The sequence below is a fragment of the Thermobia domestica genome, chromosome 15, assembly GCF_964235325.1.
Source record: "Thermobia domestica chromosome 15, izTheDome1.hap1.1, whole genome shotgun sequence".
In the NCBI taxonomy this organism is placed as follows: Eukaryota; Metazoa; Arthropoda; class Insecta; order Zygentoma; family Lepismatidae; genus Thermobia; species Thermobia domestica.
Window position 1 is genome coordinate 137,368,625 of NC_137468.1, and position 16,260 is coordinate 137,384,884.

The window sequence follows — 16,260 nt, forward strand, 5'->3', positions numbered from 1 at the left end:
TTCAAATACGTTAAAAAATGGATTTAAAGAGTAAACAATATTTCTACAAATAGAACTATATACTTTTATACAAATACGTCGTAGTGGATAATATTGGTACAAATTAATAGCATAAAGTCAAAAATAAATAAATAAATAAAATAAAATAAATAAATAAATATTGCAAATCTTTCAGAGTCGAGCTAAAGATTTTAACAAAATTATTTATGAGGGTTCCTTCATTGGTTCAAAATAGTATTTTTACATTTACAAAAGTCGCAGTACTTTATTTCCAGGTTTCTACATGGACATACAGTTTATCAGCACATCTGACAATTATATGGCTTAGGAAAATCTTCAGGCTCCGATGGATCATCTGTTACTTTCGGAATCAAAGTACCGTCTTCCTCTATGTAACCATAGTCCAACGGATTGAGTTCCTCAGACGATTCCAAAGCATGAATCGATTTATAGCATTGCAAGTGGTTTTTTATGTGAAAAGTGACAGATCTTGATGATATCTTGAAAGTTTCGTAATTTTTTTGTGCCTAAGCTTGGAACTGATTTAAACGTAACTTATCCATTTTTACCTAAACTTGAGCGAATAAAATCTAACAAGAGGTCTTCCGCACATGATTGTGCTGCTTTCAAAGCTGCTAACTTCGTACTCAAACTTTGCTTGTAGTTTCGCAGCCGATTAAAGAACGAATAGCTGGTGAAGCTGTTAAAACAGCAAGCGATACTCTGCTTTCAAAGAGAAGTGGAAAGTACCGCGGTGATTTTCCTACTTCAAAGGAAATCCAAAGTTGTTGCAGTTCTACTTTTTAACTTCTGTAAGTAGTGATAGAGAACTCCAAAAAACATCGGTATCAGTTGAACAGATAACCTTATTGCTTACTTTTGAATTCAGTGTCGTGTGAGAAATATGGGCTAGGATCCTCTCATTTGCTTCTTCGTGATCTGATTCCAAAATAAGTTCGTTCGTAACCATCCCATTCTTTATAGCAACATATTTTACTACACCACAAGATACATAAGAACAATTGTAAGTAACATTTTTTTTTCCAGAATATTCAGTCGACAAAGTATGACTGCAACAATTCTTTGTTTCTAGTTAAGGCATAGTAAGCGTTAATATCGACAGGAAGCGGTGTGCTGTCATTTGGGGCTCCATATTTTAAAGGTTGTTTCCGTGATCGCTTTTACACTTCTTTCCTTATAAACAAAGAAAAAAATGTCGATGTATTCACGTGTATGAGAAGCTTGGCAGATAGCTTTCCAAATGCTTCTTACAAACTCTTCATATATCATCAAGTTTAAAGATTTTGTTGGAACCTTCCTTGCAGTTACCATAAACTTGATTTGATATGATTGTTTAGTTTAGCGTCCGTTTCAGCAGTGAGTCCTTGGACCTACAGTTTTAACGCGGAGTCCGAACCACATGAGGTTCCGCCGGGAATGGAACCCGGGTCTTCCACGCCAAAGGCACGTACGCTAACCAGCAGTTGCCATAAACTATAACTGTTGCTTTACCAGGTGATAGAGGAATTTCTGAATTTGGTGGTATTTGTAGCACTTTTCTAGTTCAGCTCTTCAACCAGCTATATTATTTCCGGTTTTGTCAGAAATACATTTCTCGTCGAAAATAAAATGTAGAAATAAAAGATATAGAATTGTAAAATTACAAAACTTTCAATATTTGTACCCTATATATTAATATCTGTCACTTTTCACATAAAAAGAAGCTACTTGCAATGCTATAAATCGATTCATGCTTTGGAACCGTTTGAGAAACTCAATCCGTTGGACTATGGTTACATAGAGGAAGACGGTATTTGATTCCGAAAGTGACAGATGATCCATTGGAGCCTGAAGATTTTCCTAAGCCATATAATCGTCAGATATGCTTCTGAGAAACTGTATGTCAATGTAGGAAATCGGAAATAAAGTACTGCGACTTTTGTAAATGTAAAAATACTATTTTGGATCAATAAAGGAACCCCCATAAATAATTTTGTTAAGATCTTTAGCTCGACTCTGAAAGATTTGCAATATTCATTTTATTTTATTTATTTTTTTATTATTATTTTTTGACACTGTTATTAATTTGTACCAATATTATCCACTACGACGTATTTGTATAAAAGTATATACTTCTTCTATTTGTAAAAATATTGTTTACTCCTTAAATCCATTTTTTTAACGTATCTGAAAACACGTCATTGTTCCTTTTTTTTTTTTCCAAATTACACTATAATTTAGAACTACGAGATTTACTTTACAAAGGAGTAAATAGAATGAGCAATCAGGCTGTAAATTCCGACCACTGGGTACGGAGACACACTTAAACAAAAAATCTAGTAATTTGGCGTCCATTTTTAAATATGGCAACTAAATGATCATGATCTGGATCATGTGACCATTTTTTATACTTGCATAGGTGTTTAATAAATCCCATAACAAAATTTGGGGAACATAAAACTTCGCAGGTATATTACTAGAAGGTAAAAACGGTGAAAAAGCTATTTTTGTAACAAAATTAAAATCATATATACTATGAGTTTTCCTTTAATATATAGCCTAATTTTAAACTAAATTCAGCTTGTATACCATCTTACAGCTTATTAAATTCTGCTTCTGTTTCGTGTCTTATTAAAATGTTGCTTTATTAGCCATTTGCCAGAAAATTATAATAATAGAATAAAATTTTATCTTCAATTCTACTCTTTCTGATTTTCCGGAAAAACTGCGTAGATTTCGCGAAAAGTGCAAGAATACAAAATTGAAGAGTAAAATTTTCTCTTTCCAAGGGGGAAAAGATTATCAAAATCGGTTCGTAAATGACCGAGTTATGAGCGTTTAAAGGTCAGGATCCGCTATCTTGAATCCAATGTGGCGACTAAATGACCGTGAACCAGATCACGTGACCAATAGAAATTTACTCTCTTTTAAGTTGGTAATAACACCCAATAGTCAAAATGAGGGCACATAAAACTGCATACATGACATGGGCTAGCGCTTAGACTATACCGTATTAGCGGTATGTGCAATTACTCGTGGCACTTTCCATCCACATCATGCACATTATCCCAACACATACCAAGTATTTTTTAATCAAATCTTTAAATTTATTACAAAACACAGTGGAAATAACAGAAAGGTAGCTTTTGTAGTGTAAGGTCCCACAGTTGAGCCCTGTAGGCTAAAGGAGACGGATGATTAAAAGTAAATGATTGTAAAATTAAATTTTTGTGCTCTCTCACCGGGAATCGAACCTGCGCTAGCCGCTAGACCAGCGAAGGTAACAGAAAGCTATTATTATAATTGAAGTACAGTTCGGTGCTGACCAAATAACAACACTAAAACACATGTACTTTCTTCTCAAAAATGAAACTATATTTATGGTAACTTCTATGCAGAGTTATGCTTTTCATTTGTTTATTTAAAATATTTGGTTATATACGTTTTCACAGCTCAGAGAATACTTGGGAACCGAAGGAGAACTTGGAATCGTGCAAAAATATCTTGGCAGAGTTTGAACGTAAATGGGCTAAGGCTAAGGAAAAGGTTGAGAATTACGGAAAAGCACCTCTGACTAAAGGAAAGCCTGTAAAATCAACGAGTAAACCACCTGTTCAGCTAGCGAAACCTGAAAAGCCTGCTCCTAAGAAGCAAAGTATTACTCCCAAGGCAGCTGCTACACCGAAAGCACCTGCAGTAACGCCAGCTACTACACCATTCCTCAGTGGGTAAGTATAGAATTTCAAATAAGATTTATAGAACTTACTATTTATCTCCTTAACTGTTTGTGATAGCTTGTTTATTAAAATGGAGAGCAAGTGATTAAATATGAATGTCTATATGCTTAACGAACTCCCATCCCGATGGATAAAAAATTTAAGTCGATCCTGGATTTTATTATTATTATTATTATTATTATTATTATTATTATTATTATTATTATTATTATTATTATTATTATTATTATTATTATTAGTGGAAGGTGTATTTCGATGACCTGTTAAAACCAAGGTAAAGGGCAGTGAAGTTCACACCACATAACCTCAAAATGAGGAACCCGTATTCTAGAGATTGAAGTACAAGGTGCGTGCCAGGAATATGTGCCGTTCTTCAGAAACTAATAAGGGTAGCCCAGACAGAAAATACAGGTGGTTTACAGGCGCCTGAAAATGGAACACTTTTAAACGCATGAGACAGGTATCGATTTTTTTTTCGCGATCGTTGCATGTTCACTTCAAGGAAACAGGTAGTTTTCATGTTAATAGGGTTGCAACCTTGCAAACGTGAAAAGTGCGTGTAAACAACATGTGGAGAGATTAAAGACATGTACGTAACCGGCATATTCGATGTAGTTGACATATACGTTACCTCAGGATCTGACGACAGCTGCTTTTCATTTGATAAGAATGTAATTGACATGTGAAATATAGGTGGTAGCAATTTAGTGGGCGTGTTAGCGGAATATACATGTAAAGTACATCGCATTAAGTACTATACATGTGTCAGGACCTTGCATATGTGCATGACAAACTGGAGACTTGGTGCCTGCATATTACATGTTTCCTATACCTGTAACATTAATGATTCACTCCAATCATCCTTGTTCATGGCATATACCAGTTTAACCCATTTATTGGCAATCATGATCATTGCATTTTCCGTTTACCTGTACATTGCATATAGGCAGGTTCACACTTCGCATGTACACGGAGATAATACAGGCAATGGATTCAGTTGTAATCCCATGCATTATACATGTGTCAGAACCTTGCATAGCGAATGTCGAACTGGAAACTTGTGCCTGAATATTGCATGTCTCCTATGCCTATAACGTGAATGTTTAGCTCCAATCCACCTTGTTCACCACACGCATCTGTTTAATCCATTTATTGACAATCTTGATTATTGCATGTTCCCGTTCACCTGTACATTGCCTTTACACTGCACGTATGGGAGTTACACACTTCGCATGTACACGAAAATGATAAATGTGAAATAACATACACCCTCCATTCCAAAAGAAACCGAACGTTTTAAAAAAACAAAAAAGCAATGTACATTTTGGAACAAATCATTTTTATTAATCAATGTATTCCCCTTCTGCATCGATACACATATTTGCACGCTCCAACAAGTTGTCAAACGACTTCTCCATGTACTTTATTGGAATGGTCTTTAGGACGGCGGTCGTCGCCTTCTCAATGGCATCAATCGATGCGTGCCACTTTCCTTTCATCGCCAAATGCAGTTTCGGGAACAGATAGAAATCGCACGGAGCGAGATCTGGTGAATAGGGCGGATGATGCAACCGAATAATGTGATTTTTGACCAAAAATTCAGTTACAAGTCGCGAACGATGTGATGGTGCATTATCGTCCAAAAGAGTCCAACAGCCGATTTCGCGATATTCGGGCCGAATACGACGAATTCTTGCCAGCAAACGCTTCATGACGCCCAAGTAAAACTCTCCAGTGACTGTCTGGCCGGGCTGAACAAATTCTTTGTGGATAATTCCTTTTGAATCGTAAAAACAAATCAGCATCACCTTAACTTTTGACTTCACCAAGCGACTTTTTTTGGGTGTTCCTTCATCCGGCGCTCTCCATTCAGCACTTTGCCGCTTTGTTTCGGGCTCATATTCAAAACACCACGTCTCGTCACCAGTTACAATCGATTTCAAGAAGTTTCGATCCTGCCGAGCACTTTTAACGATGTCTTTGCAATGCGCAATTCGATCAACTTTTTGGTCTTCGGTGAGTTTGTGTGGTACAAACCGCGAATTAACCTTCTTAAGGCCCAAAACTTCGGTCAAAATGCGGTATGCGGTTGTTTGAGGAATGCCTAATTCCATTTCAATAACTTTCACCGACGATTTTTTGTTATGTTTGATGAATTCACGCACTTTTTCGATGTTTTCTTCCGATAATCCGGTTCTGGGACGGCCTGATCTTTCGTCATCATCCAGCGTCTCTCTACCCGATTTGAATCGCCTGAACCACTCGTAAACTTGCGTACGGGATAGACACTCATCACCATATGCATTTTGTAGCATTTGGTGCGTTTCACTAAAAGTTTTACCCAGTTTAACACAAAACTCAATTGCAGCTCGTTGTTTGAAACTCATTTTCCGACCGATGTATACAACACACTGACAGTTGAAACGCAATAACTTTGTTACCGTGCATCCAAATGTCATGACATTTATACCAGTTGTCAATGAGGGACTACGCCATCTACCGGTAAAATATTACAACAGATGGCACTAGTGGTACTATTTGTTTTCAAAAGTTCGGTTTCTTTTGGAATGGAGGGTGTATTCTACATAATGAGTTTTCCATGCTATACGCTAATACATGGTATTTACATGTAATGCGAATGTCACACATGTATATTACATGTGTTGATAAACAGGCACCTTCCTTGTACTTTTCATTCTTACTGTATTGCGAATGTTATCAACAATCCATTCAAGGTACTTTACATGCACATATTCGCTCCATTTACTTGCATGTGAGTGACTACGTATACATTGCATGTTCTCATTTTAATGTACAGGCTCTGTACAACGCGTGTTTCCGTGCAAAATTTCCAACAGAAGTTTAATACTTTTTCGACATGCATATTACCTGAAGACAATGTGCCTGTAATATTTTCTTTACATGTGTTTTTGCCGAAACAGGCGCCTGTATAATGCCTGTCAAAATCTGACAGGCTTTTACAGGCAGTTCCATGTACAAAACATTGCATGTTTCCTCAAAAATTTTCATAATAGAGATCAATATAATTACTCCTGAATTAAATTTAGACTTTCAAGCTCCTAATATGTTCGGTTTTAATATTTTCACTAGTGGAAAAAAGCCTTTTGTTTGACATTGACCTGAAATGGCTGATTTCACCGTAGAAGTGCCTAATAAAAATTTCGTCTACATGTTGTGAAAAAGGTACTGATGTTCATCGCCAGTTGAAAAATGTTTGTGGGGACACTGCCCTTACTAACTGTATTGTACGGCAGTGAGTCACACACTCACGTCGAGGGGAGGGCAACTGAAGATCCGCCAAGGTCCGGAAACCCAATTTATGCAGCCACTTCAAGAAACGTTGCTCCTCTTGATGCCCTTGTCTTGTCGTCTTGGAGGACGGAAGGCTAACCGTTGAGGATATCTGGAACCGTACAAGATTATCTCATTGCATCGTGGAAATAATTTTGACAGACCACTTGTAGTTGTCAAGGTCGGTTCACGTTAGGTCCATCGACATTTGAATGAGGATAAGAAGGCGTTTTACAAAATAGAAACATTGAAGTGATTCCTCATTCATCCTGCTCCCAAGAATTATCCCCAGTGATCTCTGTCCGTTTTCAAAGCTGAAGGATTCATTGTGAGACAGACGTTTCCAGTCCAGAAGTTCACACGGAAGTGATATTTTCCATTGCATAAAACAATCGACAAAATTACGTGGAAACGTGACGGAATAAATATTGAATATGACCGGAGTTACATATAAACTGCACGTACTTTTGGTACGCACGTCTTAGTTATTAAGAAATTACGGAATCACAAATCTCACGAGCTGGTTCTATACTAGCAAATATACTCAAGGCAGAAGGACCACCTACATGAGAGAAAATCACAGATCAAAATCATGGCAGACAGAAATTTCTAAGAAATACGCTGATCAATAATGGTCATATATGTTCACTCAACCTATTTCAACTTAAAATTCAAAAACAGCAGATAATTACTGCATAACTGGAAAAATTATTTGGGATCACTATCCTGCTGTAGTACAGAGTTACGGCTCAAACTCCGCGTTCCTATAGAACTTCAGCTTCACTTAAATGTTGTGATATACGTTTTTGTTCATTATTCCGTTGGTTTGATCACTTGATTGGCGTAAAATACCCATACAGTGACACTGCCTATTCCGTGTTTTACTGTAGGTATTATACAGTCGAGATGAAAGCGCTTTTCAGGAGGACAACACACAAAAATCTTCTGTTGGGAACCGAAAAGTTGAAATTTAGATTCGTCAGTCCAGAATACCTTCATCCGTTATTCATCGGCCCAGGAGTACCATTTTGCAGTGTTTTTGAGAGAATGGTTTCCTTACTGCAACCGCACCCCAAGACCAAAAACATGGCAGGCATCGGGCCACCATCCTATCTGATACCGATTGAAAACGGCCTTTCCGAAGCGGTTAAATGTGTGTTCCGTTTGTTTGTAGTCCTAATGAATTTGTCCTTAACAAGTTATTATTTCTGGATAATCATTTTGTTTCCGTGCAATATTACACCAGTTTGTCACTGTTTTTCAAGAATCCAATGCACTACCCCGACTGATATCTGCAATTACTGACTAATTTTCGGCAGATAATGGCTCTCCTCTCTCAAAATAACCACTTGAGCGCATGATTCGACACTTAATTTACAGTTTTTCTTCCTCATTTTATAGTGTTTGCGCGTTCTTCGATTTATTTTACTGGTACACGCGAGGGGAAACAACAATCAGAAATTCACATCCAACTTTACACACATGCGAGACGATGCAATAGCACACATACGACTTGATGTGGTATAAACATATAAGTCCTGATAATAGTCCGTACAAACACCACTAGATGTTTTCACGCTTAGCTTTACCGGGGTTTGAGTCCGACCGGAGTCAAAGCTCGGTTCAGCTGAAAACATTACAGATGCGAGGATTCGTCCGCTGGGCCGTCTAAATATTAATTCACCTCTTACGTCACTCCTAGACCAACCCCTCTCCGAACGGATTCCAGGGCTTTGGAGAAAGGGAAGTCTTGAAAGTGGAATTTAAAGAAAATCTAAACGCTATATAAAATGTTTTGCTCCTAGAGCTCCTTCGTGGCTAAGCGGTTAGCGTACGCGCCTTTGGCGTGGCAGACCCGGGTTCGATTCCCGGCGGGAGCTCATGTGGTTCGGATTCCACGTTAATCAGTAGGTCCACGTCTCATATAGCCTAGCTGCTGAAAGGGACGCTAAACTAAAATCAACGCAACGCAATGTTTTGCTCCGTCTTCTTTCACATGCTGCATGGCTGAAATATAATCACGCTAATGCAATTCGATTGGGATAGCCTAGCTGACCATCTCTGAAGAAGCAAGTGAATTCTTGGAGATTTAAAAATTGAAGAGTATGGAAAGGTGTTAAAATTCAAGCTTTAGGTTTCTTAGCTGTAGATGATACAGGAAATTTGCCTTAATTATTTACAATAAAAAAGTTGGCTTATACTGTATTTCAAAAATAAAAAGGAGAGCGTTGGACGGCTATGGGGTTGGTAGAATCCATTAAGGAATCTATTTTTTCTAAACCTAGCCATAAATTATAGTGTTGTCATGGAAAATTTACTTATTTCAGTCATGAATCAATATTCAGGGAAGTCATTACCAAAATTCCAGTGTGAACCTTGTTTTGTAAAATAGACTATTTATGTAACATTATCTAGGGTAGCTCAAAGAAAAGTAATATTTCTCGTAGTAAGTATTTTTAAGTGAAAAAATGCAATAGAGACTGTTTTTACCTCCGGGGGACGCGGTGGCTCAGTGGTAGAGCGTTCACTTTCGGTGCTTGGGGTCCCTAGTTCGATCCCAGCTCGTGCCGTGTGGACTTTGTGGTGGACAAACACTGTGCTCGTGGGTTTTCTCAGGGTTCTCCCGTTTCCTCCCACTTTCTTCATTCCACCATTTCACTCATTTCTCATTATCATCGTCTCCTTTAGCCTAACCGGCATAAGCGTGGGACGTTAAACTTAGAGATTTCATTTCATGTTTTGACCTCCATCACTTGGATTCCTAAAATGGTACAATACAGAAATTAGTGTGATGGAACTTTTCGGTTGCTGTAAACTGCTGACTTGAAAAACCTAGAACTTACTTGTGGGCCAGGAAAACTTGGGAAGAAATTAAAATTTCTATAACTTTTTGAAGTTTTTATTTATTTATTTTTATTTTTATTTTTTTTTATTTGCTATATTCAGTTATTTATTAAATGTTTACTTTGTGAAGGTATCAAACCTGTAAATTTACGAACTGTAAGTATGACATTTACAATAAGTAATTTTATAGTAAAATTATAGCTTAAGCTATTATTATTATTATTTTATGTTTATAATGTCATGAATTTCCTTTAAGCAATTATTTCATGCTTGATTGCCAGTGAACTAATAATAAATGGTATGAATAAATTTGTAGTAACTTGTCTTCTCCATTTAGCGAAAGAAGTTTGTAACAATGTGTGTTTAGAAGCAGGGGAAATACTTGTTAGGTATGCTTAGTTTTTTTTTTTTTTTTTTTTTTTTTTTTTTTTTTTTTTTTAATCTTTCTTATTTTTAAACACTGAGACAAAGGGTACATTGAAATCGGAAGTTAGGGAATGCAAGCATTCTATATAAATCAGAATATAGAAGCATCACTTTCTACCCAACCACTTTTTGGTGTACTAATCCTGTGGAAAGCCCTATCGCCATTACCGGTTGTATTGTATTGAGGCACAGGCATAGAAATTCTGTTACACTGTTTCCTGCAGATTTTCCATAAGCCAGGAGGCGATGTAGTAATCGTAGTTTTAACGTCCAGATGGGCAGAAATCTATTGGAGTGGAGTCAGGACTTCACGAAAGCTAAAGACGCTGTTTCCGTCTCTTGCTTCCTGTCATTTTTAAGTTTTACATACAACGAGGGAAATTTTTCCGTTAGATTTGGGTCATGATGGACTCATGGAACCTGACGACTTTCATTATTACGTTTCTGTCCACCTTATGCGCCTTGTAGCCATATGTGGTGATAATGACGAATCTTGACGGAAAACTTCTCTGTGTAGTAGTGGTAAAACTCATTGTCTGATGCCGTTGTACATAATTACTCGAAAGTTACCATACGCGTAAGATAAATGTAGACTTCATACAATTTAACTGCAGTCTTTCATTTCAAACCTCCTCTTCCCCCTCTAGTCTCGTGTAGTTTGTCTTACTTCAAAAATGTAGGACAAAAAGAACTTTTGACTGACAAAAGACTGCGCCACACTTACTGTTGCGGTGGTGAATTCTCTTGGCCTGCCAGTCGACGAATTTATCAAAGCACCTCAGGCACATTTTCGCTGTTAGCCTCAAACAAGCTCCATAATACTTCCATTAACCCTTTCCAGATTTCGGCTTTTTGGGCTATTTTTTAGACTTTCAGTCAAGCAGCTACTGCATCGTCACTATTTATCCTAGGATCATGGTTCATACCTCATTCTCTTCAGAATAGAGCTGGCTTTCAAATGGTACCACTTGCATGCTCATACCATAGACCAGGAGCGGAAAAAATTATGTCAAAGGGAAAATTTCGGAGGGAATTTTTTTTATCGCACTTTGGCTCCACCTGGAGCGGCCCTGTGTGAACGTAGCCATCTAAAAAAAAAGCTGATAAATAGTACTTGGTATACTGAATGTATGTGCCAAATTTCAAGTTTCTGAATAGTAAGGGCGGGAGAAATTTTATTAAGAATTTCCACAATGCCCCAAATTACCACAAAACACTATGATCTCAGGGAAAAAATTTCCTGAGACATCCCGAATTACCCTAGGGTCATGTTTCGCCCATCATTCTCTTCAGAATAGAACTGCCTTTCAGGCGGTACCATTCACATGTATCTAAGGCGGGAAATTCCCGAAAAAGGGATTTTTTGGTCTAAATATCCGTTTTTTCAACTTTTAGCTCCTCTAGACCCCCCCCCCTGTTTTAACGCATAAATCCGGGAAAAAATCTGTTAAATACTACTCGGTGGACTGAATGTTTGTGCACAATTTCAATCTTTTAGGTGCAAAAATAAGCCCGCCGTAAAATATATATTCCGACATTGCCCCACATTTCCCTATACAGAAGTATATTTTCATAAAAATTCCCTGACACATCTCTAATTACCCTAGGGTCATGTTTCGCACATCATTCTCTTCAGAATAAAACTGGCTCTCAGACGGTATGACTCACGTGTCTCCATCATGTATCTAAGGCGGGAAAATCCCGAAGAAAGGGATTTTTTGGGTCTAGTGTCCCGTTTTTCAACTTTTAGCCCCTCTGGACCCCCCCTGTTTTAACGCAGAGATCTGAAAAAAATCTGATAAATACTACTAGGTAGGCTGAATGTTTATGCACAATTTCAATCTTCTAGGTACAAAAGTAAGCCCGCCAAAAATATATATATACCGACAATGTACCATATTCCCGTATACAGAGGGATTTTTAAAAAAAAATCCCTGAGACATCCCTAATTACCCTAGGGTCATGTTTCGCACATCATTCTCTTCAGAATAAAATTGCCTTTCAGACGGTATGACTCACGTATCTCCATCATGTATATAAGACGGGAAAAGCCCGAAGAAAGGGATTTTGGGGGTAAAAATATCCCTTTTTTCAACCCTTTGACCCTCTGGTTCCCTTCTTGTTTTAACTCACAAATCTGAAAAAAAAATCTGGTAAATACTACTCGGTAAACTGAATGTTTGTGCAAAATTTTAATCTTCTACGTGCAAAATTAAGCGTGCCAAAAAATATTGAACATAGGCTTAATAAATGAAAAATATATTTTAGAATTATGACGTCATCACCTCCTATGTCTGGACGCAGGACGGTCTGAAAGCATACGTAATGTTTTCTACAGTGCCTCTGGACTTAAAAAAAAAAACGAAAAAGCTCAAATAGGAGAGTTATAACGCAATGTACCATGAAAAACGCATATGGTACAAATTGTACCATAAAATCCCCAAAGGGTTAACATTTGCCCTGTAGTTGTATTGCCTAGACAAAATAAGTGATTTAAACAATCCAAACGCATGATGGTGACGCTTCGAGTGCTTCACACATTCGGTCCTTCCAGACTTGTTTTCTTCCTCTCCGTAGTCTGTAAAAGGTTATAGACTACTTTCAGTAATTGTTTTTTTGGTGCTTTTTGTGTTTTCTTTTTTTATTTCTAGCAAGTATTTAAATGACTACATGTTTCGATGAAGTAAATAAAATAAAAAATTCTCATTGATTTCCATGTGTATGAATTTTCATTGCACAGTGAAAGAAAAGAAATAATAATAATAATTTGAAAAGAAAACAGTTGTTAAAAATTAGGGATTCAAGAAATTATGGACTTGTACAAAAATGGTATAAAAATAAGGAACAAAGTTGAATTACCATACTTTTAAAGGCAACAATAATCCATCTCGACGTAATTGTAGATTTTTTTAGGTAAGGGTTTGGATTTTATATTTAAAATAAAGTTCGTGGTGTGCTAAAGTAAGTGTAAATTACTAAAATAAAATTAGAACATTATAAATGTGTTTCTAAATACGCTGTAATTTGTAACTGGAAATAGCAATAAATTAGCTTCTGAAATATTTGGGCATGGTGTATATATTCGTTTCATCATTTTATGTCTAGTTCCGTTGCTTGTAATGAATATTATAGTTAGATAAAGTATGTTACTATTATTACATTTTTTAAATTATAACTGTTCTTTTCAGTCGCCCTATAAGAGACAGCAAGAGGAAAGCCATGGACCAGGTGAAGGTGTGGTGCAATATTACTAGGAAATCTGACGATTCTGTTTTGTCAGGTATATTTTCTACTTCTCTGCTCTTTACTATGGGAACAAATGCACAATTTTTAAATTGATGTCCCAAATTTAGATTGAAGTAGTCTTTCATGTTTCGACATGAGCTTGATTATTCCTGACAGATCAGCATATGAATTGCCGAAAAAATATGTAATAATTTACTGGTTATGCTGAGAATTTAAGTCGCAACGGTGTAGACAGAGGAGACGGTGTTCGTAAATTCAGGGTCTGGCAGAAATATCTGATGTTTTTTAGTTAATAATAATAATGCACTTAATACACATTTGTACCTGTTCATTTATTCAATACATTGGAGTACATGCGTCATTTAACAGACATTTAAAAGAAATCTTTAAAACGAGTCGTAGTTTTTAGAAATGACGTAATCAAGGTGGTGTCTTTTTTTCCTGTCATACACTCTGCGTGTCCCCAGCCGAAGCTCTCAAGAACGGCCCGACGTTTGCTTTGGTATGGCAAAGATTTTCTGGTGTATGGCTTCAGGTTTGTACATTGTCTGTGATTTGTTTATATGGATCCTTGATTTAAGAGATCGCAAGAAAAAAATTCAGCCATTGATACTTAGGGAACGGGTGGACCAAGCAGTGTTACCATTGCGAGAAATTAAGCAATCAGGGAATTTACCCTTAAAAACTGCGTCACAATGTTTACTGTGTGAGTATTTGCCCCATCTTGCTAAAACTATATTGCTGAATGGCGAGAAATAAACATCACTTGAATGGTGGCATCTTCAAAACCTGAGATTTTGCTTCCAAGACTTTTGTTAATTGACTTAAATGGTACAGTCGGTGTCAAAAGTTCTTTCCGTTTGATGAAATTAGTATCTTAAAATAACTTGAGAATGAAAGGACAATTTGAATACAGTTTTCAGTAAATCAAAGGAATGTAATTTTCTGTACGTTCCCAGGCATACCACCGTTATTCCAAAATAAATTTACCAAACGGAAAGAACTTTTGTCGCTGACTGTATATGTACTCCAATATGTTAAATAAATAAATATGTACAAATGTCATGTAATAAGTGTGTTATTAATTAAAGACCATCAGTCTTTGCAGTTAAGTTGTTAGATAGTCGGGCAATCAATATAGCTGACTTTTGGATAGTTTTTTCGTTGTCAAGTGTGCGTTTTTTCTTTGTGTTAATACACCTTGATCCAACGTGGTTTTTGAATATTTTCCAATGTGAGACGTGTCCCCATGTTTCGTATACCAGTGTTACCCACAAGCATGTTACGTTTGTAATAAATTGTCATTGTATCGATGTCCGTTCCTAATTGTTTGGATGACTTTATGCTTTTTATTCTCTCACTGAATGTTCGTTCGTATGAAGAAAATAAACGTAAGCAAAATAGATTTTGCGTCGAAACAGAACAAATTTAAAAAATACAACAATTGTGGGAAATAAATTAAAGCTTTTGAATGTTGAGTAAAAGAGCAGTATTCCTCGAAACCATAAGTTTCTGTTTTTCCTTGCTGAGATATTTAATTTTCCTATGTTCCAGGATGCCACAGTAGTACTGTTGTATCCAGCAATCCTTAGAATCACGTTTACCGACGTTTGTCCTCCTCCTATCTGTGACGAAACTCAAAGTTCAGAATTAAGTATTGAATTTCATTTTTCCTTCTTCAGTTTCAGTTTTATACAGTGCCGTGTTCATATGCATCTTCGCGACTTCATTCCGATTTTCTGTTTGTTGCTTCTGTGAACATTCATACATGCGTATCGTTTGTAGAGTCTTAAATATTCATGGAACGTAGGATCGCTTAAATTTGTGTATAAATTATATTTCTCATTCCAGTGTATACTGTGAAATATAGCTTCATGATATGCTGTAATTACAGTCAACATACTTTTATATAATGTTAATTCAGTACAGTTCAAACGAACATGCAATACTTTTTTAAGTTGCTAGTTGTAAAGCTATATGAACCAAGAGCGATATAATAATGTTTGTCTATACAATGTATTATAAATTGGAAATGTTTGGGGGGGGGGGGGGAGTAATTGAAGTTTAGTCTGAAAGAATTGATTTGTCTGGAACATAAAGACTTTAAATGCCCATAAATACTGAAAATTGTCCAGTATATGCCATTTTGCTCCGAACTTTGAGAAGAAAAATCGTGATTAATTGTATGATTTTAATCATAGTTTGTTGTATGTGTCAATGCTCAGTGTTTTTTAATTATTCCGCATATAACACGGACTATAATGTCGGAATCTTTGTATGGTGTGCAAATAGAAACTCGGCTCTTTGGATTAAATTGCACTGTATTGAAAAGATACTGATTACAAAGATTAATAATCGAAATATTTGCCATTACTATCTATGGTCTTTACTAGTGATGTGGTAACTGATGAGTGCCGTCGCGATAGAAACCTGGTGGTTTCGAAGCAAAATAGTTACCGAACCAGTTTCGCACATCCTCCACTTGCATGAATCGCTGATCTTTCAAAGATGACGACATCAATCTGAATAAGTAGAAATGCGACGGCGCCAAATCTGGAGAATACGCCGCATGCTGGAGAACTTCCCAGCGTAAGGCAAAGATGAATTCCTGGGCTTCTTTTGCTGTATATGAACGAGCGTTGTCAATCAATAATAATACTTTAAGACTTTCTTGGCTTTTTTTTGTCCCCTAGCA

General features: G+C 36.7%; 1 protein-coding gene across 3 annotated transcripts in view; it reads left to right on the forward strand.

The window, feature by feature from the left end:
* Chro (chromodomain-containing protein chromator) overlaps positions 1–16,260 on the forward strand; it is a 93,147-nt gene that overhangs the window by 50,595 nt on the left and 26,292 nt on the right. For all 3 annotated transcript variants that reach the window (XM_081740171.1, XM_081740172.1, XM_081740173.1), the window contains exons 8-9: positions 3,453–3,728; positions 13,508–13,599. In XM_081740171.1, coding sequence (XP_081596297.1) covers positions 3,453–3,728; positions 13,508–13,599 — 368 coding nt within the window. The remainder of the gene's footprint in view (positions 1–3,452; positions 3,729–13,507; positions 13,600–16,260) is intronic.